At 43.6% G+C, this 22,995-nt stretch overlaps 1 protein-coding gene across 10 annotated transcripts in view; it reads right to left on the bottom strand.

Annotated features, from left to right (window-relative positions):
- The window catches only part of TSC1 (TSC complex subunit 1), a 35,885-nt gene extending 19,727 nt beyond the window's left edge, over positions 1–16,158 (bottom strand). For 2 of the 10 annotated variants that reach the window (XM_044439811.1, XM_044439813.1), the window contains exons 1-6: positions 15,785–16,005; positions 7,562–7,629; positions 4,140–4,333; positions 3,114–3,217; positions 2,480–2,632; positions 1,048–1,192 (exon numbers count right to left, since the gene is read on the bottom strand). In XM_044439811.1, the coding sequence (XP_044295746.1) occupies positions 1,048–1,192; positions 2,480–2,632; positions 3,114–3,217; positions 4,140–4,245 (508 nt within the window). In that variant the 5' untranslated portion in view covers positions 4,246–4,333; positions 7,562–7,629; positions 15,785–16,005. The other 8 variants (XM_044439810.1, XM_044439808.1, XM_044439812.1 and 5 more) reach the window with 8 other exon arrangements.
- Between the last annotated feature and the right edge of the window lie 6,837 nt (positions 16,159–22,995).

The following is a 22,995-nucleotide window of genomic DNA, read 5'->3' as shown; positions in this document are numbered from 1 at the left end:
TGAACGACACAAAAGGAAAGGGGACTGGGTAGGAGCATCAAGGCAGGCTAGACTGGAACTGGGGGAGGTTTCTCCCAGTGATGGGGCCCAACGCTTGCACAGCTCGGCCCCTGAATCAAGTGGCTGGCATACTCCATTCCGGGATAACCTCTGCCAGCGGAGGGGGGCTCAGCTTCTATTTATCATTTAATGTACTATTTAAAACATTTATATAGCATCCCTATTTAGTCAGTGACTCTTGGGATGGTTTACAACACTGGTCATCTTCCTTTTCTTGGCTATCTTTCTTCAGCGGAACAGAGCACACACACTGCGTTTACTGGACCAGCTTGCTGGAAGAGCAAAGGCAAGGGCAGAACCTGACTGAGCACTTTTGGCTCCGCCAGGTCTCACGTGACCTGCTGATTCTGCTGCCTGACCACACAGTGGCGTGAGCAGATTAACGGAGCTTCAGCACTTCCCAGAGAAACCCCTGAAATGAGCAGGAGCACTTGTTTCCTGGAAGGGACCGCTTGGCAGAGGTCCGTTAGCATTTTCTTGTAATTCCCACTGTCCCCAAAATGCTAAATCTTCCTTCAGCAAGGGGTGGGTTGCACTCGGGGTTGATTAACTGAAAGGGTGCGAGGGAACCAGTGGATGCACGAATGTATACACAAGTGTGGGTGGCTTAGATAACACATTAATGCATCCAGAACAAGGACCATTAGATTTAAAAACTATGCTAAAGTTTTATTTGCTAATGTGTTCGCTGAAAAAGGAAATGGGATATATTCATGAAAGAACATCCATGGCTTTCAGGAGCAAGCATGAAAAAGGCCCCAATTCTCCCTACTTTCTTGCTGAAAACCAACAGAGAAGGCATCCCAAAGGCCTCAACTGTGGATCTTTAGGAGTCACTTGGGCTACATGAGCCAGTTCTGGTCTAATTCAACCCAATGCAGTTGTTATATCCAGGTCCAGAATGCCAGTCAGAAGGCTGAGCTGCTCCTCCAACCTAGAAACAACAGGGTGACCTGCTCTTCATCACTGAGGTGCTTAACGTCTCACCTGGGTTCTTCGAGTACCAAGAGGAAAGGCGGCCAAAGATCCCAAAAAAGTCATGAAGATGCTGTTTCCCAGACTGGGGAATCATTGGCAGCATTGTTATTAACACTAGCACACCGGTCGTGAGGACCACCACATCCGTGTCAGTCTGCAAAGGGGAAAAAGCAAGCGACAACTGTCCCTCTGTTCGCAAGACCACAATGCCCCAGTGAATGAGCCACGAGGGCCAACAGAGCCCGATTCCATTCCCCTTCCTGTTCGGTGGATCTTATCAGCAGCATGTCTGCCCCATCACCAAGACAGACAGGGCCTTGTGTGTAGGGGCACCCTGACACTGAGGTAGGGTGCCTCTCTCAGGGAGGTTAGGCTGGCTCTGCCTTTGGTTATCTTCAAGGAGGTTGCAAGTCCTGTTCTACTCTGCCCAATCCTTGTCACATTTTAAGCTCTATTGCTGGCTTAAAAGAAGAAAAGGATGGTTCTGCTTTCCTTTTACTTGTCAACGGATTCTGTTTTGCTGTTTCTTGTCACCTATTGCCTGGAGGGGAGTGGGTGGGCAAAAAGGACACTTATAAATTGTTTTCCTAAATTAGTCTAAATGCATTTCTACAGACTTTTAGCACAGAATGCATGTTACACTCTTTAAATGAGATATAAGAAGTTATTATTGAAAGGCAACACAGTATCACCACTAGAATCATGTTTGCACACAGGACATACACACAAAAGCATGCTATACAGAGAAACTAGTATTTCAGGCAAAGACTGGGCAGCTGTCCGCTAGTTTTCTACTTGCAGGGAGTTTTGTTTCACTCTTCCTTTGTTTTTAAATAAAAGGAACCATTCTGTAAGTATTTTTCACCACTAAACTCCCATAACCAGAGAGTTACTTTGTTTTGTATTTGCGTCCTCACTTAAAAAGCTCTTATTCAAACTACCAGAGCATAAAACTTCCTTCAAAGATGGTGAACCAAGGCTGAGAGCAAGGGACTGGGTCAAAGCTCCCCAGCAGTTTTACAGCAGGAGCTCCTGTGGCCGACAACTACCGGAGGCAAGAGGTGGGCCTGCCCAAACCCAATCTTCCAGGGGCGCCACATCTCGTTCCCCACACATAGATTATTTAGGTCATGGCCCTCCAGATGTTTTGGCCTGCCACTCCCAAGATCCATCACCATGGCTTATGCTGGCTAGAGATGCTGGGAGTTAAATGTCAAATTGCTACCTGCTCCAGTGTGACAACAAGATGGCTCAACAGGGAGATCAGGCAAAGATTTGGGTAAGTATGCTTTGCCAGGTGGCCAGTCTTGGTTTGGCACTCCTGTGCAAGACACAAGGACAGGACTAAGTCCAAAGGTTTTCTTTCCTTACGGCACTTCAACATGATGGCCTCTGCTGCCATGTACACGAAAGAGGGACTGCAAGAGCAAAGCACCCATACCTTAAGACACTTGAGCAACGAAAGCAGGACGGGTGCTTGAGAAAGCTTATGTTTCCAAGATGGCTGGCGCCGTACCACATGGCCAAGCAGAGAGAGGGTGGAGAGGCGGGTTGTAGGCTTACTCATGCATTCATTGATTTTGTCAAGAAGGTGCTAAGAGAGTGGGGGGGGGGGGGAGAGAGAGAAAACTTGTAATAAGAGCTGAAAGCACACTTCAGGTTTCAATAGAGGAAAACCCAGATGTAACACTAAGCCCACCATCATCTCCCACCCTTCTGCAGAGACAAAATTATTTACAACCTTAAAACCCCCTGCATTTCACCACTCCTACTAAAAGGAAACTTAGCAGATGCACGCCAAAAGGACTGTAGACAAAAAGGGCCACTAAGAAACAAGAGGGAGGTCTCAGCATCCCTGAGGGCACTCTAATGTTTGCTAAAGTGCAGAAGATATTTAAGGAAAAAATCGTAAAGGGGCAAGTGTCAATGTATCCCAGTGAGAAGTAGCAATCCTTCCCCTTTGGCACATAGTTACTACAGCAATCTTCCAGTTCAATGAGACAAGACAAATGTTTAGAATTGCCCTTCTGTTCACCATTTCTAGAGAAACATTTTTATCACAACATTTGTTTTACCTTGTCATGCGGCTCTTGAAGAGTGGACAGGATGCACAACGCTTGCTCAGAATTGGTTGCCAAGTAGTAATCTACCAGGGTATTTACGAGCATAGGCCCACGGTCTGTCATGGTTATCAGACACAAAAGAAAACACATTAGAAGTAAATACAGGCAGAGAAGAGTTCTTCGTCAGAAGAGATCTGTAGAATTCTAAATAAGAAAATGCAAAATACAATACTCCACAGTTTCATCTCTTTCCAGTTTGGCTTGAAAGATTTAAATGCAGACTGAAAAACTGTGATTTAGATTTACTGCCTGGGTTCAGACACAACAATAACCCACTGAGTCTTCATTGTCACTTAACTATTCGAGGCTTTTTGCGAATGGGGCGGCATAGAAATGTTCTAAATAAATAATAAACTATGAGTGGTTCTTGATACATGGATTATTGTATTATCTGAACCCAGCCACAACAACAAGCCATGCCTTATTTACCATGAACGAATCACGAAAGGAATGCACGGTTTCTTGTTGGGTTGTGAACTATGGGTTGTTCACAGTTAAACTTTGTTAGCATGGGTGGCTTTAGACACACATTAACCCACATTTCAAGAACTATACAACCCAAGTTTAACTACTGGGTTGAATGGCTTATTGGGTGGCCTGAACTCAGCCAGTAAGTCCAAGTGGCAGCTTTTCAGTCTGCAATTATGTATTTCAAGCTGTGCTGGCTTGGGACATGCTAGCAATTGTAGGACATTTCCATTTAAACATGCAGAGGATTGTGCCTTAAATGGCTTTTGCCTTGGTTTTTAACGTTTCCAGACCCCTTTAACCTCAACCAGCAACGTCTGGACTGCTTTCTACATCTATTTTTCCTCCCTCCCTCCATTTCAACACTGGCACACAGGCACTAAACCAATGCCCTTCAGGGTTGCCATTAGGGTAGGGCGCTGTCCCCACCTGCTGCAGGCAGCGATGCAGCAGCTGCGGTAGCTAGCATGCGAAGTTCAAAGAGACTGGGCGGATGTGGCCCGTACCTACCCGAATTTAGATTCTCTCTGAATGCAGCGGTTATATCTTCCAGGACAGTCAGGACTTGAGAATCAAGCATGGTGAGGAGGTCACCAATATTTGCTTGCTGAGCCATCCTGCCTCCTACCGTGTGCTGTCGTGCATGCTACTGTGACCGCACGAGGCACAACTTCTATGGGTTCCTCATTGGTGTTCCTGTTAAACTGAGGTTCAGACAAACACAGGCTTTCAACATGTTCCTTTTTGGTTTTCAACTGCTCATGATTCTTTATACCGTCACTTTCAAGATATCCATTTGGAAGAGACAGCTGGTCAGAATAAACACCCCCTTGACGCAGTGATGTTCAAAGCACAGCTTTGAAATACCACAAGAAAGCATGCGCCTATGCATGCGCACGTGTCGGAAACAGACAGACGAGACTAAACAGGGAGCTCCACACCCATGCATTAAAAGCAAAACGGAAACCCACTCCTCTGGACATGCTAGCCAAAGCACCTTCCAGAGGCAGTGTAACACGTACGGAACTGGATCCGGTTGAAATTAGGAAACAGAGTTTACGGAGAGCGAGCATCCACTGAGCTTTGTTTGAATTCCTCAGCGGAAGGGACAGGTTATAAATCTAAACCATCCAGATGTCTGCTTAAGTGGCTCTTTGCCCTGTTGTACCACAGCCTGCAAGATCACCCACCATTTATGCACAAAATCTGTTTCATAAGGGTATACGAATCTGCAGGAGTGGATTCTTGGCTTTGGAATGGAATTTTGAGGAAGAGCCTTTTAAATAAACTGAATTTGGTGGCCAAGAAAAGTAAATTTCCAGGGACCAGAAGCCACCAGGGGCCACACCCCTGCAATTAGTAATCCCTTCAATAAAACTATTTCAAGTAATTGCTGAAAAACGTTTGGTTGACTCTAAGTAGGAATGCTCAAAGAATTAAATCTCTGCACCTTCCAGGAGAAAGGGGCATGATCTGCCCCTCCTGGGTCGATGAGCAGAGCAGCAGCTACCAGATGCTGCAGCCCGCTCTCCCCTCCTCCCCCTGTGTGTTCCAATGCCGTTCTCTCATTAAAAACCATTATTTAAATGCTTTTAAATGCTCCATGAGGAAACATGCATTCATATGAGTGTGCACTATTTTTTTAAAAAATGCTGATTGATGCAGAAATGAGATGGAAAAGACATCTGGGTGAATACCTGTGAAAGAGACACGAAAGAGAGTGATTTGTTCATCTTGAACCAGAAGGTGCTGCCAACTGGTCAGCTGCTTTTACAAAATTTGCAATATTCTATAGAAGTATTTAAAGACTGGGTGACAGGTACCAATTAAGGGAGACACTTTCCCTTTCATAAAAGGAAATGACTTTTCCAAGATGTACCTGCTCTGATAGATGCATGCATCATTAAAAAGAAAGTGCATCTTTCTCCATGACTAGCTCTCACACGCAGATGTACAGGGATTTAGAACTATTAAAATGGATAGGGCTCAGCAATTAAGATTGTTTAGATTGGGCAACAACCCTAAGATTAATTACTATAGTGTTACCTGCTCTGTGCCCTCAGGATGGGGTGGATTACAAGTCCAAGACAGAAACCAACCCTTTTCCAGTTAGGTAATCACCTCCACACACTGCCCTTGGCTCTCTGAAATTTATCAGATCAAGAACCGATCATGTTATCTGTGGTAGGCAGGAAAAGTAATCGGTTTTATTTATAAAAGATGTTTATCCTACTTTATTGCACACAGCCTCAAGGTGGTTTATAAGGTTAAGCACAAACATTTAAAAAGAGATCACAAGAGCAGTACAGCCAGCCAGCAAAGTCAATTAAGAAACACCATAATAATAAAATGCAGATTAAAGGTTTAAGACTTTAAAGACCATTTTAAAAAGTGTGACAGAACCAAGCATGAATTGCTTGGTGCCTTGATGACAGACGCAGGTATCCCAGGGAGATGGTATAAACGGGATGCCCTCACTGACAATCCCTGCCACACCGATGCTTTCCAACCCCAGATGCTGAGGTCCTAATAAAATGAGGGGCCAAATTCCATTTCAGAAAAAATCCTGGGGGTTCCATTCTGGTGATAGGCAAGGCAAAACGGGCAAGGCTAAATGCGATGGCAACTTGCTGCCAGTAATTCATCCTTAGGAGAACTATTCCACAAGCACTTTTTAACATTTGAAGGATTTAACATATTTTTTAAATCTTTATGTCAATTTTGCAGAAGGTAAAGTCTTTATTCATTATGCTTATATCCTGGCTCTCCTTCATGGAGCCCAAGGAAGCCTCCAAGGTGTCCTCCTTCCTCCTCTCCATTTTATCCTCAGAGCAACCCTGTGAGGTAGGCTAAGAGTCAGTGACTGGCCCATGTCACTTGATTAGCTGACTGGGGACTTAAGCTGGTATTTTCCCAGTCCAACATTCTAACCACCACACCAGGATCTATTTTGCAAGGTAGCCCAGAAAGCTGTGCATCAGGCTAGATGCTTAAAGTTGAGCACCTTGCAATATCCAAGACCTAAGATTTCTCCCCTTAAACTCATACTGGCAAAAGCTTTCTGCTCCTGTCCTGCCCTTCAAAAGGAGGGGGAAAGCGCTCAACCAACTTGATTCTATTTTTGCAGACACCGATTTCCTAGCAAGCAGCAAAATGGGGACATATTTTTATCTTGCAACACCAAAAACTAGGATGAATGCCTGGAGCCAAGTCATGCTGGCGCTGGCCAAGTCAGCTGGATCACTGCCACCCTTGTCTCTGGCTCCAGCGTCATCAGCCTTCTCACTGCAGTTTCGACACTGTGCAGAACGTTGCTAGGGATGGAAGCACAGAATCTCATTCCATGCTAGACTCAAGTGCCAACCATTTTTAAGCATGGCGCTGCTGCAGAACAGAGACATGAGTCTCTGTTCCGGACTTAAGGGAGGAGCTAAGCTGCACGAACTAATTGTTTCCATTAAGAATCTTCAGAGCTTTTCTGAACAGAACTCATAAATGTGTGCAAAAATGGAGCTGGGAGCATGGTAACAGAATGGAATTACCTATTCCAGGCTGAGGGCCGTATATTTGATATTTCCTTGTGGATAAATGACCCGTCAGCTAGAGCAGGCTAATGTAGAATGGCTCTGCCTATTGTGCAAGTGTTTTTCTTCATGCAAAGGAGTCTAAACTTAATGAGCATCCCACAGCTGTAGCCTGTAGTGCAGGTGCAGGAAACTTCTGGTCCTCCAGATGTTGCTGGACTGTAGAGTTCACCAGCTTTGGCCAGAAGTGCACAGCCACTGATGAGAAGCATTGCAGTCCAACAATTAGGGGTCCACATGTTCCACACCACTGCTATACCTATATAGCCACCCCAGTGCATTTCATACATAGGTCCAGGCCAGAGACACAGCCAGCAAGTGAAGCACAGAAGTTTCAAAATTCTTTACCTGGTATGCTGACAAGTGGGCTCTCGCTTTCCACTGCTATCAATCTGACCCTTTTCATGATCACAGAACTGGAAAAAGCAGGGGAAAGATTGATGAGTAATATTTATTTGATGAGTAATATTTAAATCAAAGATTTATTGAGCATCCACAGCGGCCAAACCACATCCTTGCACTTCAGGGCTCTTTGCAGTGTTCTTGCCTGCCCTACAAAGGCAAGCAAGCATGGACGCACAGAAGCACAGAGTTTGAAACAACTGGAAGCGAGAGCAGAATTTATCCTTTATAAGCAGCATATTCCCATACGTATTACACCCCTCTACACTGCACAAAATACATGAAATGAAGGATGTGCACTTTCAGTTCAGTAGAGCTGAACTGAAAGAGCCTGTATAAAAAGAGAAGGATTCTACTGAGGAAAATGGTAACTTAAGAACGTATTGTTTTAAATGCTTTCTTTACATACCCTGACTTGGCAATTTTAACACCAGGAAACAGCCAGAGGCCACCAGCCATGGCTGCTGGTCAAGATTCTCAAAAGAAGATCTGCTTTAAGAATTCAGATTAGAAGCACTCAGCGCTGCGGGCCAAGCCAAAACTTCCAGGGGTGCCACATCTCCTTCCCCAAACACAGATTGATTGGTAGTTCCTTGCTTCTGCGCTGTTCTTTTCCTATTCAAAAGGGCAGAATTTGGATTGCAAGAGGGCTGGATTTTGCCCCTCCACCCTGAGGTCCTCCTCACCCTGCACCAGAGCACTGAACAAGAAAAAGTGGACCTACATCCAATGCTACATTCCCTGCCTGCTGAGGTTTGGGCAGCACCTTGTGTACATATGCAAACTGCTTAGAACCCTCCTATTTTAATAGTTCATGAACTTTTGTGGAGGTTCTCGCACAAATGTTCCTAGAACAGTACTTGGAGCCATGTTTATACTTCTCACTGTTCCTTGGATCCAACCCTACAGATTTCAGCAGTCTTTGCTTCAGTCTGTCTTAACTAGCTATGTGTAAAGTAGGGAAAGACTAGAAAATTTAAGGAGTAATATTTGTCCATCTCTCCTTCCTCCCACCTGCCCCCATCATCAGACAGTGGCTTCTCACAAATGAACTGGGAGCTCCACGAGCAGCAGGTTTCGTCTACCACTGACTTGTGGCCCTACCATTGCAGTTAGAGGCAAACCAATTCGTATCAGCCCGATGAACAAGCCCCTAGAAGTTCCTGCTCCCCCACCCAGTGCTACTGTGCACCTTTTTCTGAGAGCTAATATACATTCCTATGTCAAAGAGTTGTGCCTTAAACAAAGCGAGCCAATCAGCCTATTTACTTGAAAGGAATGAATAGTCCATAAGGCATCCAAAACATTGGCTGATGCAAGTTGACAAAGTAGTTCTGCCATGCCATCCAGGACCTAAGGACATGACAACTCCCTTGCCTTGGAGGTGCTCAAGAGAAAAATTATGTAGGCCTTTGTCAGAGATACTTTTAGCACAGGCTGTCCGACTTCAAGGGAATAGAGCATGACCCATCCCAGAGGAATACAGGCACTGCCATATGCAGTGAGCAGAAGTGCAATATGCCAGCTAAGGCTGATGGCACCCGTAGGCCAAAACAGCTGCAGGGCCCTAAGTGGCCCATCTCTACCACAGATGAGGAGTTAGCATAGCCTGACAGCAAACAGCACAACCCAGGAGCCCCTCAGAGGAATCCACCAGGGAATTCCTCAGTGGGAGGCACATTGTTGTTGTTGAGTCGCAAAGTCACACCCAACTCTTTACAACCCCAGGGACAACACTCCTCCAGGCTATCCTGTCTTCCACCATCCCCCAGAGTCCACCCAGCCCCACACCCACCACCCCAGTGACCCCATCCAGCCACCTCAACCTCTGCTGTCCCCCTTCTCCTTTTGCCTTCAATCATGCCCATCATCAGGGTCTTCTCCAAAGAAACCCTCGTTCTCATTAGGTGGCCAAAGTATTTGAGCTTCAGCTTCAGCATCTGTCCATCAAAAGAACAGTCAGGGTTGATTTCCATTAGGATTTGATCTCTTTGCAAGTCCAAGGGACTTTCCAACACCACAATCGAAAAGCATCAATTCTTCAGCGCTCAGCCTTCCTTATGGTCCAACTCTCACAGCTATACATTAGAACTGGGAAAACCATAGCTTTCACTACACAAACCCTTGTTGGCAAGATGATGTCTCTGCTTTTCAGCATGCTTTCTAGATTCGTCATAGCGTTCCTCCCCAGGAGCAAGCATCTTTTAATTTCTTGGCTGCACTCACCGTTTGCGGTGATCTTGGAGCCCAAGAAAATAAAATCTGTACTACCCCCATTTCTTTCCCATCTATTTGCCAGGAAGTGATAGGGCTGGATGCCATGATCTTAGTTTTCTTAATGTTGAGTTTCAAGCCAACTTTTGCACTCTCCTCCTTCACCCGCATCAAGAGCCTCTTTAGTTCCTCTTCACTTTCTGCCTCTAGAATGGTATCATCTGCATATCTGAGGTTGTTGATATTTCTCCCAGCAATCTTAATTCCAACTTGTGATTCATCTAGCCCAGCTTCTCGCATGATGTGCTCTGCATATAAGGTAAACAGGCAGGGCGACAGTATACAGCCTTGCCATACTCCTTTCCCCATTTTTTACCAATCGGTTGTTCCATGTCCAGTTCTAACTGTTGCTTCTTGACCCACATACAGATCTCCCAAGAGACAAATAATATGGTCTGGTACTTCCGTCTCTTTAAGAACTTACCACAATTTGTTGTGATCCACACAATCAAAGGCTTTAGCATAGTCAATGAAGCAAAGTAGATGTTTTTCTGGAACTCCCTAGCTTTCTCCATGATCCAGCGTATGTTGGCAATTTGATCTCTAGTTCCTCTGCCTCTTTGAAACCCTGCCTGAACTTTTGGTAGTTCTCGATCCATGTACTGTTGGAGCCTAGCTTGCAGGATTTTGAACATAACTTTGCTAGCATGTGAAATGAGTGCAACTGTATGGTAGTTTGAACATTCTTTGGCACTGACCTTCTTTGGGACTGGAATGTAAACTGACCTTTTCCAATCCTGTGGCCACTGTTGCGGCACATTAAAATTTGGCAAATGTTTTTTGTGCCCGAAACAAACAAGTTCCACCCTTGCTCAGGCCTTCAGAAACAGTGAGAAGTCTTACCTATGCAGCTGGTATAATATCAGGGAGGAAGCCTGCCTCTCAATTCAGTTTTCACATGGGGGAAGGCTGGGGGCAATGAGAAAAACAAGAATATCTGGCTATCAAGAACAGCCAAAGCCAGTTCAATCCACAGGATGGAACTCACTGCATTCTGGGGTAGCATTTTTAAATCCATGCACTATGCTGTAGTTTTAAACCATTTGCTAACCAAAGTTCCCTGGGTGGTAGACAAAACACACAGTGAAAAATAAAACTATTTCACCACGTAAAATTAGAACCAGCAACAGAATAAAGTACTAAAAGCATCAAAAACACTTCTAAAATGCCTGAGAGAATAAAAAGGTTTTTTACCTAGCACCAGAAAAATTCTAACATAAGCATCAAGGGAACCTTCCTGGAGAGAGAGTTCTGCAGAGAGGGCACCACCACTGAAAAGGCCCTATACCAATAGAATGCCACAAATCCTCTACCAACAACACAGCATCAAACAGTAAAATCTGAATGACACATAAATGTAAAATAGTTATGCTGTTAAGTTCCAGAAAATACTGCCTTTGCCTGGCGCTGAAATTCAACAGGGTCTCAAACAGAAACCTTCTAAATGGAAAAGGCAGCAGTGAAGGAGAAACAAAAAGCGAAAGCTTTTGGAAAAGTCAAATCAAGAAAAGCCGACAAACTCTTCTGGTTGTCCTCACCTTTCTGCTTGGCTGCATGAGGAAGACAGCCGTTCAGATAAATGAGAAATAAAACCTCAAGGACCCTTAACCACACCCCTGCCTCCTCCCTCTTTTGTACCAATAGAACTATGGTCATGCAGTAAAGCTGACTGAGGGCAGGATCAGGAGAAGTGAGAAAATGTTATCATGCATGCACTTTCCCACCAAGCTTTCCAGCAGAGAATGCATGGGGATCAGACTTAATGAAGCTTTAAAAAAAAAGAATTAGCGTACTGTTTGTAAGGCAAGGTTTTCCCATTCTGTTTCAGCTGTTCTTTACTAAATAGTTACTAATATTTATGCAAGAACGTACAGTATTAAGTAACTGCAATTTCTGTACATCTAGACATATTCAACTTTCAGTCCTTCCATCTGCTTGAGGTACCACCACCTTCTGTAGCATGTGAAAGGAACTGATGCTTAGCTGTGCTAATATACAGAAAAGTAGAGAAGCTTGTTTCAATATGCATAAATAGTACATTTTCTGAAGCCCAAGGAACTAAAAATGAAAGTCAATTTGGGTAAGTTTATTCTTACTAGACAATGAAGTGTTGCTTGTGGCTCTCACCTCTTTCTGGTGAACAGGCATTACACAGTTTTGTGTGGTTTCTGCAGTTCCTCAGTAATGCTGACAGGAGAGGAAACTGCTTTTAAGGCCAAATAAAAACACTTTCATTTTGTTTACTATTTGTTTGACAGTTTCTATTTTCAATTTTATGGTTACCTATTTTACCAACTAGCAAAAAACAAAGACATGCTTCAGTATCCTTAGGTGTGGCAGTCTGCTATTCTATCCACAACTCTAAGCCATGTTCTATGTTAATCATTTGTTGTTTTAGCCATCAAATGTTTTGCTGACCAGCAAATAAACGGCAGCACATATGCCCCATTTCTGGTTTGTTTACTCCCGTTTTTTGCCATCCACCAGAGGTGTTTCTTCTTCAGGTGAATGTTGCCAGGCACTCTGTTTCAGGGTTCAGGTTAGGCACAAATGAGTCAGGAATAATCTATGGCTCTGGATTCAGACATCACAAATCCAACAGGAACCCATGTTTTGGAGGGTTTTCCTGTAGTTAACAGAAAGCATAATTTGTTGGTATGGACTGTTCCAGACACAACAACCTGATTTCAACAAAGCACACCATGGCTTGGTGTTACATGCAAACTGGATCAGTAACAACTGCCTGAATAAAATTAAAGCATTCATACTTCTAAACTGCACATTTTTCAGAAGAGTACAATTTATTTACTGACTTATATTTAGCATACTATATATATTTAGAGTGACAACAAATGAGTAATTACATATACTTCAATATATCAATATGCATTTTATTTCCAAACTTTGGGAAAATTGAATTTGTCCAGGATTTGACAATCACCAGACATTTTGCAACACTCTTCAGACACCTTTCAATAATTTTCCTTTCCAACCTCCCTAACCCAAACACTTTGAATAGTTTGTTTCACTGCCATTTAAGCCAATACACACACCCATTTTGTCATAGTTCTTTACCTGTCGAATCTCATCTCACCTCCCCCACTCCACTTGGCAGGATGATACAGAAAATCAAACTCAACCACAAACTAACAGCTCTCTCTGGGTCTGGTTATCCATACAAGTTAAATACATCAGACATATTGTAATGGTAGAAAGATCACCCTAATTCATACACCAATAAGTTCTTAATGCACCATGATATACAAAGTCTATTCTCTCCAAATCCATTATATACTTGCCTTTTCAGAAGTGTATGCCTATATGCCATTTAGTCACCATCTAAATGCCACAATCACCCACCTCACTCCTCTAAGACAAAGCAAACAAGCATCTTCCTGGATGGTGTTCCTATTTTTTAACAAATTAATTTTAGGACATAAAGGAAAAACACAGCCTTGAAAAATAATAAAATATACTACCCTAGCCCTGTCTATAACTGCAATCCTGAACTTACTTACTAGGAAATATGCCCCATTAAATAAATAGCAACTTCTAAGAAAACATGCACAGGATCCAGCTATGAGTGGATAATCTAAGGAAGTCTATGAAGTTCCTTCATAGTCCTGATGGGACAGGACTAGCAACCCAATAGCCTAGCATTTAACTTGTGAGCTTGACTAGCTCATCATCTCACCTGGGCTGAGGATCACCGACTTAGATGGCTTTAGATGGAACTAATTCAAGGAGAATATGCTTATAACCACCAACCAGGATGTGACTTCCAAGTCTGATTATCAGTTATGGGGAAACAGCAAGAAAAGGGCCAGCACATCGGTCCTGTTTGCATGCTTCCTATGATTGTGCAGTTGGCCACTGTGGGAACAGGGTCCTCGATTACATGAGCTTTCAATCTGATGAAACAAAGTTCTTCAAGTGTTCTGAAGCTCCTTTGAGACAAAAGCTTCCTTTATTATGTTACTCTTTAAGGAACCATGTTCACTGATAATAGAGAGGCCTATAAACTTAGAAATACTAACCAAGAAAGGGCTAAAAATACCCCTGAAGAATACCTTGCATATACTCTGAAGGAATACTCTTATTTTAAACTAAGGATTCATTTTATTTTGAACAGGATATTATTAGTAACAAACTAATTGAGAAATATTGCCCTGAGGTAGGTTAAGTTGGTCTGTCATTTTGAGAAATTAACAATGGTTGGAATTAGTAACCATCCGACAAAAGCCACCAGTCCCCCACCACCAGAGAGAGAGAAAATGTTTAAATACAGCATACATTCTCCTTGAATACCCTCCACCAACAGTTTGGCATTTTCCTCTCATTTAATCCAGAGATCCAAAAGAACAATAAGAGAACCAACATGGCTGATTATGCCTGAAACAGAGTGGGACTCAACTACAGAGAGACAAAAGGCCACTTTGTTCCTTTAGTTATGTGCCCATCTAGATTAGGACTGGTCAACAGGATGTTTTTCAGAAGAGAATGGGTGTTTTGAGGTATTTTTTTTAATTGCCATATAAGAAATCTACCTTCCATTTTCAAAAGAGGTTACTCATCTGTTTGGCATTTAAATGAATCCCAGCTGAAGGGTTCCTTAGAAGTAAGAGCCTCCTAATTTAGAAGAAAGGGATGGAAACCACACACAGACCTGGAGTGCTACAGCTCACTTGAAATGGAGGATGGCTGAGCAGATAAACTTAACACATGAAGGTGTCAACAAACACACCTTCACTTATTCTGTGTACCTTCCTCTTCCGCTCTCAGTAATTCACCATTTTCCCTTTCCTCTTTATTCTACTCTTTCTTGCTCACCTCCCATTTTCCCTTGTACCATAACTTCAGCCATATTTTTGCTCTTTCACTTCACAAAGTTCTCTACACTCTGTCCACTTCCACTGAGCCTAGCCTACCTCGGAGGGATGTTCTAAGGATGAGTGAAGTTTACATACAGCAAAGCCATTCAACCATGTAAAATTACTAAGTATCCATCCTTTCCACTTCCCCTTCTTGTACACCATTCTTCTCTCAGTTTCTCCCCACTTCCATAACTCCCTTCTCAATTCTCTTCTCACCCCCCGCACCCCAATGTGAGAATCAAAGCCTATTGCACCCTCCCTCCTTATTGAATAAGTTAGAAAAATAACATACTCGAAGCATTCTGAACACTGGAGAGCACTACAAAAACATCACTTCACAACTCATTTTGTTTCTCCTCTGCTTCTACACCAGCCTCATCTCATTTCCCACTCTACTTACCATCCAGCCCACATACCCTACCTCTTTTCTTGCAAGGAGGCCAAAGCAGCTTAACACAAACCTCTTCCTCTCCATGCCATGCTAACAGCAGCCCTGCATTGTATGTTAGGCTGAGAACCACTGACCAGCCCAAACTCACCCAACGAGCTCCACAGCCAAGCCAGGATTCGAACTCAGGTCTCCCGCCTGCCAGTCCCACATCCTCACTACACTTCCCGGTTATCGTCCACTACTTTCTTCCCTGCCAGACCGTTCCCTCCTAGCCTCCCTTTCAGGGCTGTTTTCCTTTGTTTTTTTAAGAATGATCAAGACGCTGTAAGCAAAGCTGTCCAAGAGTCGACTAAGGACTGCTACTTGAATGCAAATCAGTCCGTTATCATAATACAGATACCGCTCTTCTGCCTCTACACAATCCTGCACTGCCTTCCCGACGACCTAGCCCCCCCCTTTCCCAACACCCCTTTTCCACAGGATTTTATTCTGCCCTCTTCTCTGCCTCCCCTCCCCCTTAACGCCCCCTCCCCCTTTTCTCCTCCCTTTCTCCTCCTCTCATTCATGTATCCTTTCTTCTTCTCTCTCCCCGCTTCTTCCTTCCCTCTCATCTCAGCCAAAAATACTCACCCGCTTTTCCGTCTTCTCCTCCCCCCCTCAGCTGTTTACCACTCAGGACTCTTCTAACCCACAGGGCGCCGCCATCTTGGCCCTTCCACTCTCTTTGACGTCCTGATGGGGATCCCTCCGCAGCTTCCACTCCCCCCTTTAAAGAAAATAGTCCCACCGGCACAAGCGCTCGCGGCGCCCGCCTGCCTTAAACCAGCGGGCCCAGGGGCTTCCCTCACAAGCACACTCACTTCCTTCAGGGCATTACGTGTAGAGAGGGGGACGGGCCAAAGGAATACCCGGGAGAGGGCGCGGAAGGATCCTCCGTTATCGATACGATGTACGCCAATAAGACGAAAAGGTCTCGTGATTCTTAGGGGAGGCCGCAAAAGGAGGCTCGGCACGAGTCACGTGACAGAGTCTCACGGGGAGCGTCCGGAAGAGGGAAGGGGATCCAGTGGGTGGTAAACAAGTCTCTCAGGGGGCGGGGCCTAACGAGCTCCTGAGAAGGGTTGGGCGCGGCAGAGCCACGCCCACTCTGTCGCCATTGGCAACTGGGGCCTGCCCCAGCCTGCAGCCTGTCTCAATTTGTATACATTAGTGCTAGAACGGGCGCTCCAACTTGCCACTTGTGAAAGCAAAAAACAGGGTTTTGCGACATTTGTATGAAGCACCACCTTTCTCCTCCTCATTATTATTATATTTATATCCTACCTTTCCTTTTGAAAGAAACCCAAAGAGGCTTCATGTTCCCCATCCTTTCCATTTCATCCTCACAACAACCCCCATGGTATCAGAGGCAGCAGCTGGCTCAAAATCTCCCAGAGAGTTTCATGGCTGAACTGTATTGCTTATATAACGTTCAGCTCCAGTTTTCATCCAACTTGGTGCCCTCCAGATGTTTTGGAGCACAATTCCCAGCATTCCTAACTACTGGCCATACTGGCTGGGGCTGATGGGAGATAATTTATTATTATACTTGTATCCTGCATTTTTTCCATCAAGGACCCAAGGCAGCTTACATGGTGGTCTTCCTCTCCATTTTATCCTCACAGGATTGTTGTGAGGATAAAATGGAGAGGAAGACCAAAAAAAAAAAAAAAAAAAAAAAAAAAAAAAAAAACTAGAAGCTGTTAATGCGCTGGCGCCGAAAAACCAGTAACGACGGTGCCAGGCGGACCTCTTTGGGGAGTGAATTCCATAGGTTGGGCGCCACCGCATTAACAGCTTCTAGTCCTCACTCTATCACAAAACTCTCTAGTTCATTGTGAAACACTCAGCCTAGCCTGCCTCACAGGATTGTTGTGAGGATAAAATGGAGAGGAAGACCACCATGTAAACATATGATCTGGCCAGGGCAACTTCTTCTTCCTTCTCTTTCTCCTCCTATATTTTTATTTACTTATTTTATACTGATAATTTTAATTTTATATTTGTAAATCAATGTATTTTTTGTATTTTTTATTTAATGGTAATTTATTATGTACTATTGTATTTCAATGTATTTTATTGTGTTGTAAGCCGCCCCGAGGTTTCAGCAAGGGGCGGCATAGAAATGTTATTATAATAATAATTATTATTATTATTTATAGATAACTATTATTCTATTATCCCGCCCCCACCACTTTCTTCTTTCTTGCAAGGAACCCAAAGGGGCTTATACGGTCTCCTCCTCCCCATTTTTACCTTCATAACCATGCTGTGCAGTAGGTTAGGCTGAAGTCAGCAACCAGCCCAAAGTCCTCCAGTCATTTTCATGACTGAGCAGGGACTTGAATCCACATCTTCCAGATCATGGTCCAGCACTCTAACCACTACACTACACTGCTCTGAAGGTGAAGTTGGAAGTCAAAAACATTTAGAGGGCACCAGGCTCTGGAATGCTACCCTACCCTTTATACTCCCTGGGCAGGCGGACTTTAGGCTTGTTGGAATTTTGTTTTATGACTAGAACCCTAAAATCCACTAAGCAGAGTAAGGAACAGAAAAAGGATAGCGTGAGGATAAGTCCAGTGTCTTAAACTCAGCCATTTCGCATAACTTACAGTGAGTGTTAAACAACAACCAGGAGTGCGGAGGCAAGGTTGGGCAAAGTTCACAAATCCATACAAATACTGAACTAATTTCTAAGGGTGTACCTCCTGGACATGTTCAGGGAACATGTTCAGCATGCTGGGAATTATAGGACTTCTCTTCTGTCTAAATACGCCTAAGATAGGCTTCCGTGTGAATTTCTATGTATTCAGGATGGGCCCACCTATGCACATGAGCGGTTTGGGGGAAGCCCAAAGTTTTGCAGGGTAGGATGTTTGTGGCATGGCATGAAGTGCAGGGGAGCCCTCAATCCCAAAACTGGGGAGGCGTGACGTGGAACATCCTCAAAGGGAACCTGGCTGGCTGGATCCCTGAGTTAGGAGCATTCAACACAGCAACAGCACAGTATTGCAGGTCCCACTTCCAGCCACTCGGATCTTTTATCTGCAGGCCTTTGGCCTGGCTTGAATACAGAGCCACAGCGGGGATAATACAGAAGCTTCAACACATGAGTGTTTTCAGCAAGCGATCTGGCGAGGTACAATTGCAACCCTTTTTATAGTGACTGATTTCATCCTCTTCCTAGCCTGGGACCTAAAGACTTCTTGCAACGCCACCCTGTGGGAAATGCAAAGCACTGCAAGTCTGGTTAATAATCTCGTGATTCTATAATATACTAATGGCAAACTCATTCTGCAGGTGTGGTCATTTTATATCCAGGGTACAGATGGGGCCAAATATGACCTTCTAAGATTCCCCAGCTGGCCCTGGCTAATTCTCCAGGCTGAAACCCCTTTTCCTTGACCACCTATATCTTATTTCTTTATTTTGTTTTTAATTGATTTTGTCTCATGTCAAGTTTTTACTCAGATTTTGTATTTAATCTGTATTTTATTGTTCACTGCTTTGACGGGGTGGCCAGGAGCCCTATTTTGTAGAGCACCTTTGTTTATTAAATATATCCTACGTTTTTCCCTTCCAAGGAACTCAAGGTGTAATTCTCCTCCTCTTTTCAACAACAACCCTGCAAGGTAGGTGGGGTTGTTAGTCTGTGACTGGGCCAAAGTTACCTTGTTAGCTCCCAGCTAACCCAGATCTCCTGAATGCCAATCCCACACGCTTAACCACTATATCACATGGTCTCTTAGAAAGTGTCTTCCTCAATTTGAGCTTCACGCTCAGCCTCATGCCTTGCGCACATTTTGAACTTGAGCTCCTATCAGCCCCAGCTAGCACAACATCTTGTCAAAAATGCTGGGATGTAGTCCAAAAGTCCTGAAAGGTGTCAGGTCGGAGAAGGGCTGTCTTAGCTAATTCCATTTTCAAGAGAACATGTTTCATTTTCATCAGAACGCCGGTCCATCCACAAGTAGCACTTGGAGCACTGACTGAACAAGCAAATGCACCTGTAATTCAGCCACACTGGTCTGCAGTATCACAAGACAGACTGGCTTTTCATTTAATGTACTATATTTCTAAATTTGCACCCATACAATTACTAACATGCAAATGTTAGGCAAATCACCTTCACCTCTCGTCCTCTTCTTTTGGCAATGCACTTCCTTCTGTGGGGGAATCATCTCTGGGGACCATGTGTCCTCTTTTCTAGGGGAGAATCCCTTGACTTTGACGGTTGTTACCTGCTTTGAAGGTGCCCTCTGTTGAAAGGACTGCCCAGTTCAATGATAAAAAATCGTAGAAGAGAATCCCTTGACTTTGAGGATTGTTACTTGCTTTGAAGGTGCCCTCTGTTGAAAGGACTGCCCAGTTCAATGATAAAGAATGGTAGAACAGACAGCTCTTGACCAGGGTTGTGGTCGGTGGCTTTAGGCACGCCCAACGTTGAGTAGGATGAAGCTGCTGTAAGCCTGCTTTTCCCCCCCTCTTGTGCAGGAGGTGATTAATTCAGGATAACAACCTTGAATCAACACCCTTTGAAGCATATGCTGCAGTCCAGAATTGTTTCTGCATATTTCACAATTCCCCTTGCATGGGAGTCTATGATGGTTTCCCTTGAAGTTTCACCTGCGAAGAGGTCAGCCCATCTCAGGGAATGAGAGAGAGAAAACAAGTTTCTTGATGTTAGTGTCTTTTTAATACGGTCCTGCTTTGTGAATTACAATTAATTTTTATTTCAGTCTTGGGCATGGCTGGTTTTCTTCCCCCCTCCTGCTGTGCTGAAGACATGTTTATTTAATCTTCCCTGGGGTGGGGCGGATAGAGATTTTTTTTTAAAAGGGAAAAAGAAAAAAGGAAGAAAAAAGAGCTTTAAATTAGGATGGGCTTTAGAAAAGAAATGGATGGGAGCAATTAGTAAAATTATTTTTCTCGGACTTAATTACCATAACATTGCATTGGAATAAAGGAATTGGTGCACCACGGGTGGGGAAGGGGGAAGAAGAGGGATTTCCATGTGGGGTTTGCTTTGGAGAGATGAGAAAGAATGAACCCCAAGAAAAATGCATAAAAGATTTCTCTCTTTTTTAAGGATATCATTAACCTTGTTTCCTCTTTCTAGGCTATGGCCTTTAATGATTTATTTATTGGGCCTGTTATGTGTTGGGGAGAGTGCAATGCGCTCCAATTCAGCAAGAACCTCACAACTGCTTTGCTGGATCAGTCTAGTCACTCCCTCTCCCTTGGAGAGCTACCACTTGGCAGCTATAGCACAAGGGGCTCAGGACTGCAGCCCCAGGAGTGGAATCCAGCCTTCCAGGGTCCTCCACGTGGTCCCACCCCTTGGCAACTGGTCCTTGGTGTTTCTCCAGTTTTCGTGCACATTTCTTCCCTATTCTGCAAGGTTGACATGCCAGCTGCCCGGGGAATACTGGGAATTGTAGGAGGTTTTTTCTGTCTAAACATGCATGGGATTGCACCAGGGCAAGCTAGCCTTCAGGGAACCATAAGAATAAATAATACAAGAATTTGTGTGCTGTCGAGTCATCTCGGACTTACGGCTCTCCAAAATGTCCTATCCGTGACAACCTTGTTCAGGGGTTGTAAATTATCCCAGGCTGTGGCTTCCTTTATGCAGTCAGTCCATCTCATATTTAGAATAAAGACTAGATTAACTTAATTAATAAAATAAATACTAAAAATAAGTTGCACAAGTGGGTACCAAGAGGGGCAAATGTCACCAAATTAAAGAAATGTTCTTTGATGAATGGTGTATGTTTTAGTCCACAGATTAATTTGCCTATTATGTCTTCCTGGATTTGAATATAGGAAAGAAAGAACAGTAGCAGTACTATACGCACATGTGCATGTTCTCTTGATCATCCCAGAGTGCAGGACACAAAATAATGGGCTTAAGTTACAGGAAGCCAGATTCCAGGTAGATATCAGAGGAAATTATGGAACCAATTACCTAGGGAGCTTGTGGGCTCTCCCACACTAGAGGCACTTAAGATGGAACTGGACTACCTGAGACGGATGGTGTGACTGAGCAGGGGTTTAGACCTGATGGCCTTCTACTATTCTAGGATTCTGTTGCAAAGTGCTGTGTCTGAGCCAGGGTGATTGGACCTTAAACCAGAAGCACCCTACAAACCTCAGAAGCAAAGGGACATTGTAATTAAAACACCATGTGAGAGATTATCCAAATGCATCGAATTTTAATATGAGTGTGAGATATGATGATATTTTAGATAATGATGGAAAATTGAAGCCGAATCAAGAACTACAGGAACATGGTATTGATCTTTCTTGGTGGCACAAGATTCAAATACAATCGAGATATATTAAAGACTATAGAATGTATCATTTTATAAGGAATTAATAGCTTTTGATCAAATGATTTTAAAATCAGATGAAAAAATGATTAAAAGGTTGTATAATTTTCTTTTGGATATGAAAATGGAAGATAAACAAGTTAAAGAAACTATGATAACATGGGCACAAAACTCTGGATATAATATTGAGTTACAGAAATGGCAAAAGCTGTGGGAAAGAAATATTAAGATAACCCTACCAACTTCATATAAGGAAAACTTTTATAAAATGTTTTACAGATGGTATTTATCACCAAATAGATTAGCAAAAATGTTTTCAAATATGTCAAATCGATGTTGGAAATGTAAGCACAAACCTGGTACTTTTTATCATTTGTGGTGGACTTGTGTTAAGGCAAAAAAATTGGGTTAAAATACACAAATGGCTTGAGGAAATGCTGCAAAAACCTTTAACATTTAAACCTGAAGTTTTTCTATTAGGTATTAGGGTTAACCCTAAAGGAACACCTTCTTCCCTATTTGCCCTCTCACCCCCTGAGATGGGCAGCAGAAGCCCTCCTCTGGGAACCCTCTATGAAAGATGTTAGGAGACAGAGTACCCGGAGGAGGGCCTTCTCTGCGGTGGCACCCCGTTTAAGGAATGCGCTCCCCAGAGAGGTCCGCCTGGTGCCATTATTATACGTTTTTCAGCACCAGGTTAAGACCTTTTTATTTAATCAATATTTTAATAAGTTTTAATATTGAATTTTATCATATTTTAATTGCAGCCAGAGTGGGTCGTTAATTAATTTATGTTATGTTAGATATTTGCATTTTATTTGTGTAAGCCGTCCTGAGGCTCTTGCAAAGGATGGCATATAAATATCCTAAATAAATAAATATTATTCCTGATGACTTCTATAAACAAGCTATATATTTGACTTTACATATAATTACTGCAGCGAGGATTGCATTTGCCCGGCATTGGAGAAGCGAAGAGCCACCTACTGAAGAGCTGATTTTAAAAAAGATTTTGGATTGCACAGAGATGGATTGACCTTATCTTTGAAGTAGAAGGAAGATACAGACTTCTATCAAAGTTGGAACACTATTATTGGTTAGAGAAACGGGACTATGCGTAGAATTGAATATGGTTGTTGAGTGTAAAAAAGAGTGAGATGTCGACCCAGTATGTCCGATGTCTTGAATAATTGTTGTTTCAGTTTTGGATTTATAGAGAAAATAATAAAATTGGATTTAAAAAAACACCATGTAAGAGATGTGCACACGCGCATCGCACCAGCAGGTGGCACTAGAGACAGAGCCTCCCTCCCGGGCTGCGTCTCTCAGACTGCTTCACCTGATCCCGCTGGAGCATCTTCTTCTGCACTTTCCCGGAGATGCAAGCCCGGGAGGCTCTTGCCGTCGCCTCCTGCTGGGATATGGGCCCTCAGCCAGCGACCAGCCATGGCTCCCCGTGAATGCGGC

This window comes from Varanus komodoensis, unplaced genomic scaffold (genome assembly GCF_004798865.1).
Source record: "Varanus komodoensis strain SLA01 unplaced genomic scaffold, ASM479886v1 scaffold36, whole genome shotgun sequence".
Lineage (NCBI taxonomy): Eukaryota > Metazoa > Chordata > Lepidosauria > Squamata > Varanidae > Varanus > Varanus komodoensis.
This window is presented reverse-complemented; position numbering and strand designations above follow the sequence as displayed.